The 12058-nt window shown below is 41.5% G+C and overlaps 1 protein-coding gene across 3 annotated transcripts in view; it reads left to right on the forward strand.

Annotated features, from left to right (window-relative positions):
- Positions 1-12054, forward strand: part of EP300 (E1A binding protein p300) — a 62023-nt gene extending 49969 nt beyond the window's left edge. For all 3 annotated transcript variants that reach the window (XM_057422750.1, XM_057422751.1, XM_057422753.1), the window contains 8 exons: positions 366-516; positions 851-997; positions 1414-1527; positions 3485-3650; positions 4264-4428; positions 6439-6600; positions 7024-7305; positions 8611-12054. In XM_057422750.1, the coding sequence (XP_057278733.1) occupies positions 366-516; positions 851-997; positions 1414-1527; positions 3485-3650; positions 4264-4428; positions 6439-6600; positions 7024-7305; positions 8611-10842 (3419 nt within the window). In that variant the 3' untranslated portion in view covers positions 10843-12054. The remainder of the gene's footprint in view (positions 1-365; positions 517-850; positions 998-1413; positions 1528-3484; positions 3651-4263; positions 4429-6438; positions 6601-7023; positions 7306-8610) is intronic.
- Positions 12055-12058: the final 4 nt, after the last annotated feature.

Genomic DNA, 12058 nt, shown 5'->3' on the forward strand with positions numbered 1-12058 from the left:
AGGCAGAATACACTTCCAAATGCAATGTCAGCTCTTGACGCTATGTCTGAGAGCAGTGTTTTGTAATCCAGTTGAAGCAACAAAGAGCTTCTATTCAGGAGGAGCCTAAATTGTAATTGACTTCTAAGACGGATAGAAATTGGGTTGAAATATGGAGTCTTCATTTAAATAATGTATAAGCCATAAACATGGCTGCAGGTGAAAAGCAGCTCACCCCATCTAGAAGTGTTAGTGTTTAAAGATAAAGCTCTAATTTATGATTGCATACTGCATACATTAAAAGTCATTTTTTATTAAATTCTGAATAATCACATTTGAACAGTTCCAATTCTGTATATATTTAGAGCTGTATTTTTCTCCTGCAGGGTTACCAGCTACAAGACTTGGTACCTTCTTGGAGAACAGAGTCAATGATTTCTTAAGACGACAGAACCACCCTGAGGCAGGAGAGGTTACAGTTAGGGTGGTACATGCGTCTGACAAAACTGTTGAAGTAAAACCTGGAATGAAAGCAAGGTATGTTCTTTCCATTTCTAATATTACTTCTTCTGGGGGGAGATGGAAGCTATCTAAATTTACTTACATGTTACTGTTCTGAAAAAATACTTTTTTATTCAAAACCTGACTACTGACCAGTTCTTTAAAGATGGATGTTACAGCAACATGTTCCTTAGTTGTGATGAATGTGAGCTTTTTCACAGTAAGAAGTGTGTGCCTTATATTTGAATAGTCTGTAAGCGCTAAAGTTATACTTACAGCAGCCTTCGTCAGTGTTGCCTTTACCTAGTGACACGTATTCTCTAATGTGTGAATATATTTGGTATTCCTCTTTACCCTCTGTAATCTGCAGATTTGTAGACAGCGGAGAGATGGCAGAGTCTTTCCCTTATCGAACAAAAGCGCTTTTTGCCTTTGAGGAGATTGATGGTGTAGACTTGTGCTTTTTTGGGATGCATGTACAGGAGTATGGCTCAGACTGTCCTCCACCCAATCAAAGGTGAGGAGCTGTGTGAACCTTTATTTTATTTTGGTACTGTTTCATTTGTGTGTAGAGCTTCAGTGTTGCATTTGTGAAGACTCTTAGTGCTGTTACCTTCTAGAAAGAAAGTAGCTTCTGTAGGAAATATGTCAGTTGGGGTCGCTTCTTACTGGGGATGCTGGCTTGACAGACACTGTCTCAAAGATCAGTTGTCAGTATTCTTGAGGAAAGGATTCAATAATTTTAGAGAGGAGGCTAGGATATCAAAAGAAGGCTGAGTTTCTAGAGGTAAATAAGGATCAGAGGCTTTAAAGATTGCTGTTACATTGGATGCTTTAAATGTATAAAAATAAGGTGAATAGATTTGTGGAACTACTTTAAAATCTTTGCTTCTCATCATGCCTTTTGTGTTTGTTTGGGGTTTTGTTTTTTAGGCGAGTGTATATATCTTACCTTGACAGTGTTCATTTCTTCCGCCCTAAATGCTTGAGGACTGCTGTCTATCATGAAATACTAATTGGATATCTAGAATATGTCAAGAAACTAGGGTAAGTGGTTTTGGTTTGGACTTGTTTGGGGGTTTTTATGTTCTGTGCAGTGTTTGTGCTAGGTATTTCTCAATGCAAATGCAACAACATCCTACTGTGCAGCATGTGGTGTCTAAATATCAGCTGATGACAGGATAACTTGGCCACAACTGCGTATAGTTGAAGAGACAAAACGACAAAGCCCCTCCTTCAGGAGAGGCTTATGCTTCAGATATTTTAAGGTTTCCAAACCTATGTAAAACTTCTTTAAATCTGAGCAGAAAAAGTGAGCCTTTTATCTGGACCATAAAATTTTGCTGGCTGTGTTGATAGTGCAGTCCTTGTGTAATGCCAGTGCTTTAATCAGGTCATTTGTTTGGGCTGGCAAGTCCTTACCCATGCTTATAAGGAGAAAGGTAAGTGTATTTTTGTCTGTACTGATTTACTCTTAACAGCTGTGTAAGACCACTAAGAAATCTCTTATAGAATGAATAGCTGAAATTTGTGAGAAACTGAAAAGTTAGATGAGAGAGGAGAGTATACTTTGGACAGCACAAAAGAGAACACAAAACAACTGAAAAAATGAGAAAGGTGGAAATTGAACTACCATGATTATGGAAGTAAAGGCAGTAAAGGAAATTTCAATCTCTTGTCAAAGGTATCTGTTGTAGCTTGGCAGAGTTATTAATGAAGAAATTGTTAGGGACTATGTTTAGAGTAGCTGTGTAAGAAAAATTAGGGGGGTCAGAATGGAGGTAGATGGTACTCTCTTCAGTACCTCAGTGAGATGGTATGTTCCTTAGGACTTTAGAGGCATATATTAGACTTTTCTGGCCTTTTGATTGTGTATTTTCTAACCTGTGAGTCTGAAAAAAATTGCTGCTTAGCACTCAGAGCTCAGTTTTACTTAAGGCTGTTTTCTGTGCTAATGGCTAACATCAGGTTCTCATTTTGGGAAAACAGTATTGGTCATGCAATATCATCTCTCCCTTCTTGGGCAGAAGGAATGACAACTGGCTGCAATTTACAGGGTTTGGGTAGGATTCTGCAGAGCTAAAGATGGCTATTTTTCTCCAACTTGAGATCTAATTATTCCTCCTACTGGAGTTCTTTTCAAAAACTAATAAAGAACTGAAGATGAAAAAGTGTTCTTTGTGATTTCATCTTCTCTGCAGCTGCTACTATTTGGATGTCATCTGTCTTCATAATACTTAGATTGTACACCCAGTAGTGTATAGGTTAATGGTGACTGTTTATTCCCAGATATAATTGTGAAACCTTTCAATACTGATTCTCAAAGTTAAAAGCCAGAGGATTTATGGTAGAAAATGTGAATTGTGTGTTTAAGTGAATCATTTTTTAAATGTTTTTAGATTGGATATTAGGAAGAAATTCTTCACTGTGAGGGCGGTGAGACTCTGGTATAGGTTGTCCAGAGAAGCCGTGGCTGTTCCATCCCTGGCAGTGTTCATGGCCAGGTTGGATGGGGTTGGAGCAACGTGGTCTAGTGGAAGGTGTCTCTGCCCTGGAATTAGGTGATATTTGAGGTCCCTTCCAACCTAAACCACTCTGACTGCACTGTCTCAAGGAAAAAGAATTCTGGCTTTTACTACTGAAATACTTAGTAATACTAAGTAGAAAAACTCCCTCTTTCTCTCATTAGTTAATTGGGAGGTGACAATTGTACGTCTGTATGAGGCTTGGATTTGTATCCAGATTTAAAAACATGCGTGCTGTATATAAATAACTCCATACATAGTGCTGGATTTTAAAAAAAATAGCAAAAAGATGGTAATGGTAATGCTGTTGCATTAATGAAGCTGGGATGAACACAAGAATTATAAATCTTGGAGAGCTGTAATTATTGTCCAGCTGGTACCACCAGCCAACTCTGTGGTAGCTCCATCTCGTGGCAGAGAGGAGAACAAATTCTATTATTAATTATCAGAGTCTACATGTACTTTTTAATTTATGCTAGGTATACTACTGGACATATCTGGGCATGCCCACCTAGTGAAGGAGATGACTACATCTTCCATTGCCATCCTCCTGACCAAAAGATACCCAAGCCCAAACGACTGCAAGAGTGGTACAAAAAGATGCTGGACAAATCTGTGTCAGAGCGGATCGTACATGATTACAAGGTTTGTGAAGTGTATGTTTGTACTGGGGGTGGGCTTGACCAGTCTTGTCTTGCTTTCTTCCTTGCCTTTTGCATTGTACCTGATTCTTGAAGCTTGCTGTTTTAGTTTCAAATGAATTGAGCTCTTAAAGTTTGAAGTAAATCCCTTTCAAAGCATGTAGCTTCTGAAATGATTCTAGCAAGAGATTTGAAATAACTTCTTAGAACAAATAAATTATTGAGGAATACCGCAAAAGAGCGCACATCTCATTTCATTAATACAAAGAAATTATGTGGACTTTTTAATATTCTGTTAAATAAAATTTCATGGTTAGGCTGCTGATGCAGTTAGAAATATATAAAATCTTTGGAGTCACCAGGGCTTTAACTAGTGTTGATAATATAGTGATTATTTGTCCCATTTGGTAAGTATGTGTATTGGAGTCTAGCATATGTTCTAAATGTATTTGTTGAACTGTCTGTAACTGATGCAGTGTTAAATCTGCATTTAGAACGTGCTCTCAAAATGAAATATTAAGCTGCTCTTTGATCTGCCTTTTTTATCACATACTGAAAAGGCTGCTTTTACTTCTGTGACTTGAAACAGTGTTAACAAAGTGTTTTGCTCTTTTCAGGATATATTTAAGCAGGCAACGGAAGATCGTCTAACAAGTGCGAAAGAGCTACCTTACTTCGAAGGAGACTTCTGGCCTAATGTTCTAGAGGAGAGCATTAAGGAGCTAGAGCAAGAGGAAGAAGAACGGAAGAGAGAGGAAAACACTAGTAATGAAAGCACGGATGTAAGGATGCTTCTGCTATTTCACGATCTAATGTAAAAGTTGTGATTATGTGTGGCTAATTTTGAAAAAAATGGTCTAAGTGGATTTTTCACCTTTCTAGCTTTATTCTAATATAAATTTGAATTTTACATTTCATAAATTACAGCTGTTAAAATACCACTCAGCTACATTGGTATGAGCAGTGGCTGTTCATATGGCTTTAAACCTAATTAGTTACCAAAGTCAATTAGATTGAAACAGCTGCTAGTTGAATATTTTACTGCTAAAATCCAATTAATATCAATGTTCATGCTGCAACCGTAGCCTGATTTGGAAGCTTTTTCCTTAAGCTTAGCTTTTGAATACTGGCTAAGTCTTTTCTTTATAACTTATTTATAATGCCAGTCTTAGCAGAATGTTCTGAGAATGTGACAGAATGCTTTGATTTAGTAGTTTACATTGTATAGGGGTGGGTTTGGGTTTGTGTTTTTTTTTTTTTTAGTAGAAAGCTTTAAGGCATTGCGAATCTGAAGCACAAATTCCTGCTAAACTATTGTTGGGCTACTTAGAGAAATTTCTTGCTGTTCTCTTGTTCAATTTTCTTGGAGAATGTGCACCAACTGTGCTTTCACCTTCAAAAAAAAAGGCTATGCCTCTTAATAATAAATTTGAAATTAACAGATACAAAATTTATGTATCTGCCCATCCTTTGATCTTATGAGCTTTTATGGAGGAAGTGTTGAATCTAGGATAAGATTACTACTTTTGCTCATGCAGTAGTACTTAACTGTTTAAGCACTGCTGCTTTGTCACCTCACTAGATTTTTTTGTTAGGATTTAGAATTAATCTTTTTCCTGAAAGATCTTTGGATCAAAAAAGTTAGGTTTAACGTTACAGCTAGAATTTGTGGTTCTCCTGTGCTGCTCTTTCAAGGACTTTGAATGAATTAAGTGCAAGAGTAACCTGTGAATGAGGCAACTTAATATTGACTTTGCATTAGCTAACATCTTATTTAGGAAGGTGTCATTCAAAGGTTTGTTTTCTACTTGGCATAGCTGCGAGTTCCCATTTCTCTATTATAGTAGAAACCAGTCATGAGGTATCACACTTTGTTCATCCTTCACAGCAGTTCAGCCCCAAAATCCTGTGGTGGGGGAAGCTTGTGACATATTACTATTTAACCTTTACTATTATAAAGAGGTTTAACTCTTTATTGACTGCATGTTTTACTTCTTGAAAATGAGGCAATAACAAATTGTATTGTCAAAAAGCGATAGTCATTCATGTTCCCTGGAAATTTCTGTCCTGACTAAGTTATTTTAAGCTTAGGAAGAATGGCTGTTTGGGTAAGAATTGCTTTGATCCTTGATCATCACATGCTGTAGTATTTTGAGGGGCCCCCTGAGAAGCACAGGGAAGAATAAACCATTAATTGCTAAATGATGATAATTGAAATTAAGCTGACCTGGTTTATTTGACTATTGCAGGATATGACAGGAGAAAGGTACATACTATTAATTGCACTACTAATGCTTTTTGGAGTCAGAAGAACAGCTTCTTGTCAAAATCAGTTTAATGCCGTCTATTAAAAAATAAGAATAAATCTGTCGGAGCTGTAACAAGCTAAATCTAAGTGAATTAAGTTTTTCTTCTGGTTAGTGCAATATCAGTTGTACTTCTCAGTTGAGTTTTGAATTGCTTCAGGAAGCCATCTACTGAACCTCTTTGTGATTATCCAAGAGGTTCTTCAGTGTTCAGCTATAGCAGGCAAACAGGATTCAGTAAATAATGTTTTTTTTGCACCTCCTGAGCATTTATGCTTTTAATATTTTTAGAACTGCTGATTTTGATATGTTCTGGAGTGATTCTAATGTGATTAATTTAATGTTTCGGGGGACCCTGGTAAGTGTCTTTGGAGTAAATGATTGTGATGTGTGGTTTGTGCTGCAGTTATGGAAGATGTGAAAGTAATAAAATGCTGATGTGATGTGGCTTAGATACGTGACATAAAATGCCTTTACAATTAATAGGTGAGCAAGGGAGACAGCAAAAATGCCAAAAAGAAGAACAATAAGAAGACAAGTAAGAACAAGAGCAGCTTGAGTCGTGGCAATAAGAAAAAGCCTGGCATGCCCAATGTGTCCAATGACCTCTCCCAAAAGCTGTATGCCACTATGGAGAAGCACAAGGAGGTAAGAGTTGGTACAATGAGATCTATGGATTTTACTCCAGTAGAGAGGTGTGCAAAACTTTGATACTTCCGAGTCATGCCCTGTAAATTATATAGGTTTGACTGGAGAATTGAGTGGCACACCAGTAAGTCTGGGCTCTTTGCTGTGAGGGCAGTGCAGATAAATACAACTGTGCTCATACGGAACTTCCTAAAAGTCTGGATTGCCACAACAGGTTTGCTGTTCAGTCCAGTGCTGCTTACCTAATGCTTTTGAAGGTGAAACCTGCAAGGTACCTGGAGTTTTGAAATTCCTCAGGTCTTACAAGCCTGATGGCCCATCACTGAAGCGTTAGCTGGTCATGGAATTGTACTCTCTGTGTAAGGAAGCTTGGCAACCAAAACATCTTGAAGTGCTGGCATATTAAGTCTTCTTATCTTTCAGGTCTTCTTTGTCATCCGTCTCATTGCTGGCCCTGCAGCCAACTCCCTGCCCCCCATTGTTGAGCCTGACCCCCTCATTCCATGTGACTTGATGGATGGGCGTGATGCTTTCCTAACCCTTGCTAGAGACAAGCACCTGGAGTTCTCTTCACTACGAAGGGCTCAGTGGTCAACCATGTGCATGCTGGTCGAACTGCATACCCAGAGCCAAGACCGCTTTGTTTACACCTGCAATGAGTGCAAGCATCATGTGGAGACCAGATGGCACTGCACTGTTTGTGAGGTATGCTTGGTGAAGCTCTTTCTACTTGTGTCCCTGTATCTTTACCTGAACTGATCTCTCACTATTAACTGATGAAAAAAGATCTGTACAGCTCATCCTCTGGCAGTTCTGAAAGAAACAAGAGGAAGCAGTTTCCATTACAAGCAATTTTACTAATCCGCTACTTGGTGTGACTTTTGTCTTCTACTTTCAAGCTGTGGAGAACTGAATTTCCTATATTTCCTGTAGTTCATTTAAAGTGCTGCTGCTTAAGCAGTTTGGAACTGTAGCAATTGCTTGAGCCATAATCAGGATTAGCTGATTTTTCTGAAAAGTGATGCATCCTTTCTTCTTCCAGAGTTAGAACTGTTGTGCTGCACTATTTCTGTAAATGGGACTCTCCATTCGTTTACTGGCATAAAGGTTTTGCTATGCTAGAGGTCAGATTCTTGTACTTGGGTGATTTTTCCGCTACTCTGCTGTGTCTCTGTAGATGCTGCAAACAGCATTTTTGTTTTCAGAAATCTTTGTTTGCAAGTGTGTTTGAACATCGAGTGCACCAGTGTGGGTCAATTCTTTGCCCTCCAGAAGCTGGACTAACCTTGAATCTGGTTTGGAATGTAAATTTTTAGCCTGCTGGAAGTAAATTACTGTCTCTGATTCAGTTCTGAAAAGGTCTGATTAAAATTGGATGCTCACATTTCCTTTTATATAGCAGCAAATAAATTCTGATTTTTTTTTTTTTCTGTGAATTAATGAATCCTGAGGACTTGGATCTTTTTCTTAAAGATCAATTATTGAGCCCAAACTCATATGCTGTTGCTTTCACAGAATGTAATGCTGTTGTTACTTCAGTCAGCATACTCTGGTTTTTAGCTTGCCTGAAAACTGAAAACGCAGCTTTCATTGTCTTTTCTTCTTTGAAAATTAGTACCTCTTCTGCCACTCTTGGCCTCCTAAGGCAGCAGCAGATAAGCAGCTATTTGTTCCCTCCCTTTTTCTTCTCCTTTCCTATCTGGAAACAAAGGGATTTTCCTGGCCCAGATGAATAATGTGTGACTTAGTAGCTCAGAGCAAACTGGTTTTTCAAGCTATATATATTTGTGTAGATTTCAGTCGTCCTTACATCTACACACCTACCCAGGCTGTAATTTGGATTTATTCCTTCTCTAGTAACTCAGCATCGTGTGAAAGATTGAATTTTTCCCTAGAGCAAAAATTTGCCTGGAACAGACTGGTAGTAATTTGTTAAGGTAGCATAACGTCATTTACTTGTTGTACAGAGTTTCTGGAACACCAGTAACTTCTCCTTCATTGTCTTTCCAGGATTATGACCTGTGCATCACCTGCTATAACACTAAAAACCATGACCACAAGATGGAAAAACTAGGCCTTGGTCTAGATGATGAGAGCAACAACCAGCAGACTGCAACCACCCAGAGTCCTGGTGATTCACGCCGCCTGAGCATTCAGCGCTGTATCCAGTCTCTGGTGCACGCCTGCCAGTGCCGTAATGCCAACTGCTCGCTGCCGTCCTGTCAGAAGATGAAACGGGTTGTCCAGCACACCAAAGGCTGCAAACGCAAAACCAACGGAGGATGCCCCATCTGCAAGCAACTCATTGCTCTCTGCTGCTACCACGCAAAGCACTGCCAGGAGAACAAGTGCCCGGTGCCCTTCTGCCTCAACATTAAACACAAGCTCCGTCAACAGCAGCTTCAGCACCGCCTGCAACAGGCACAGATGCTCCGCAGGAGGATGGCGAGTATGCAGCGGACCGGTGTGGTAGGCCAGCAGCAAGGGTTGCCCTCCCCAACGCCAGCCACCCCAACAACTCCAACAGGCCAGCAGCCCCCAACGCCACAAACCCCACAGCCCCAGCCTCCACCCCAGCCTGCCTCGCAGCCTCAACCTGCACCTCCCAACAGCATGCCACCCTACACCATGCCAAGAACTCAGCCTCCCAGCGCTGTGTCCCAGGGCAAGGCAGGTGGCCAGGTGACTCCTCCAACACCACCCCAGCCACCTCAACCACCGGTGCAGGGTCCTCCTCCAGCAGCAGTGGAAATGGCCATGCAGATCCAGCGGGCAGCAGAGACCCAGCGTCAGATGGCGCAGGTTCAGATTTTCCAAAGGCCAATTCAGCACCAGATGCCCCAGATGCCACCTATGGCAATGAATCCTCCACAGATAGGCAGAGGTCCTGGTGGTCACATAGATCAAGGAATGGGGCCAGCAGGAATCCAGCAGCAGCCACCCTGGGTGCAGGGGGCCTTACCCCAAGCTCAGCTGCAGCCGGGAATGCAAAGGCCATCGATGATGTCAGTAGCCCAGCCAGGTCAGCCAATGAATATGGCTCCTCAGCCAGGGATGGGTCAGGTACCTGGCGCTGCTCAGCCCAAACAACCACCTCTGCCCCAGGCAGCCTTACAAAACCTACTGCGGACTCTCAGGTCTCCCAGCTCACCCATGCAGCAGCAGCAGGTGCTTAACATCCTTCACTCCAACCCTCAGCTGCTGGCCGCTTTCATCAAGCAGCGGGCTGCCAAGTACGCAGGGACCCAGAACCCCCAAGGGATGACGGGCCAGCCTGGCATGCCTCAGGGTCAGCCGGGTCTCCAGCCGCAGCAGGCCATGCAAGCGCAGCAAGGAGGCGTGCACCCCAACCCAGCAATGCAGAACATGAACCCCATGCAAGGAGGAGTGCAGAGGCCCAGCATGCCCCAGCAGCAGCCGCAGCAGCAGCCGCCACAGCAGGCCATGGCTGGGATGAATCCTCAGGCGCAGCAGATGAATATGAATCACTCGGGGATGGCTCCCCAGTTCCGAGACCTCCTGATGAGGCGGCACCAGATGATTGAGCAGCAGCGCCACCAGCAGCAACAGCAGCAGCAGGGAGCAGGACCAGCACTGGGGCCAGGCATGGCCAACCACAGCCAGTTTCAGCAGCCCCAGGGCGTCGGGTATCCCCAACAGCAGCAGCAGCGGATGCAGCACCACATGCAGCAGATGCAGCAAGGAAACATGGGACAAATAAGCCAGCTTCCACAGGCTATGAGTGCAGAGACGGGAGCTAGCTTGCAGCAGGCTTTCCAGCAGAGGCTACTTCAGCAGCAGATGGGGTCCCCAGCTCAGCCCAATCCTATGAGCCCCCAACAGCACATGCTCCCCAGCCAGGCCCAGTCCCCACACCTACAGGGCCAGCAGCTCCCTTCATCGCTCACCAATCAAGTGCGTTCTCCACAGCCTGTCCCTTCACCACGGCCGCAGTCCCAGCCCCCCCATTCCAGCCCGTCCCCTCGGATGCAACCTCAGCCTTCTCCACACCACGTCTCCCCGCAGACCAGCTCCCCACATCCAGGACTGGTAGCTGCCCAGGCTAACCCCATGGATCAAGGGCACTTTGCCAGCCCGGACCAGAGTGCAATGCTTTCCCAGCTTGCTAGCAATCCCGGCATGGCAGGCCTCCATGGTACAAGCGCCACGGAACTTGGGCTCAGCTCCGAGAACTCAGACTTGAATTCAAACCTTTCACAGAGTACACTAGACATACACTAGACACATTGTAGCATTTTGGGAGCAAAAAAAAGAGAAAAAATTAAAAAATTAAAATAAAAGAAAAAAAACTTATTTTCTCAAGACTTTTTGTACTGAAGACAAATTTTTTTGAATCTTTCTTAGCTAAAACAACATTTTTCCCTGGAACACATCTGAACTCTGCACCAACAGTTTGTGGTTTTACAAACAAACCAACAACGAACCTGAGGGACAGTAGAGTACAAAGAATATATTTTTGTTATGGCTGGAATCCTGACCAGTCCTTTTTCTTGGTTTTTTTTTCTTTTCCTTGTGTGCGTTGGGGAGGTTGGGATGAGGGTGGTCTTTTGGCTGTTCACCAAAGGCTGGGCCCTCCTCATGCCTCCAATAGGTTTTTTTTTTTGTTGAATTTTTTTTAAATTAATGAAAATATGTAATATTGATAGTTATTATTTACTGAGGCAGATGGTAAACATTTTCCCTATCTTGGTTTTTCTTCATGTCACTTAAAAAAAGACCAAACACACCACACCGGAAACAAAACTTAAGAACCTTTTCTTAAAACTGGAGGACAAAAGGGGTTAGTGTTGCTTTAAAAATACATTACATATATAAATATTATATATATTAAAAAAAATAAATACCAATCTTTTCCTCTTTGGTTGGAAATATGTCAATTCTTTGAATTTAAAAAAAGTGTAAAAAATATTAAATAACTCAGTCCCCTCCTGAAGTCTACTTTTGTCCTCCAAGAATTTTCTATAAAAGAGTCTGAGCTTAAAAGAAAAACTTCAAGTATTAAACTAATTTGTACATGTAGAGAGAAGACAACATTTTTGCAAATACACAGGGGCAGCTGCCAAATGGATGTAGTATATATATTGTGGTTTCTGTTTTCTTGAAAGATTTTTTTTTCGTTATTTTTACATCTAACAAAGGAAAAAATAAATAAATAAAAAAGAGGGTAAGAAACAATTCCGAAGGGATGATTTTAACCTGAGAAAAAGTCCCTGGGGTTTCTTCTTTATGCTTGCTTTCTCTTTCCCGTGCCCCTTCCCCACCCTCTTCCACTTTCTGTAAAACTTGAAAATAGAAAGCAAAAAAGGCCCTCAAATGTTGTAAATCATGCAATTAAAGTTGATTACTTATAAATATGAACTTTCGATCACTGTATAGACTGTTAAAAATTGATTTCTTATTACCTATTGTTAAATAAACTGTGTGAGACAGACAGCCT

This window comes from Pezoporus wallicus, unplaced genomic scaffold (assembly GCF_028554395.1).
Source record: "Pezoporus wallicus isolate ANWC-B61680 ecotype Strahan unplaced genomic scaffold, APGP_CSIRO_Pwel_v1 contig_8839, whole genome shotgun sequence".
Classification (NCBI taxonomy): Eukaryota; Metazoa; Chordata; class Aves; order Psittaciformes; family Psittacidae; genus Pezoporus; species Pezoporus wallicus.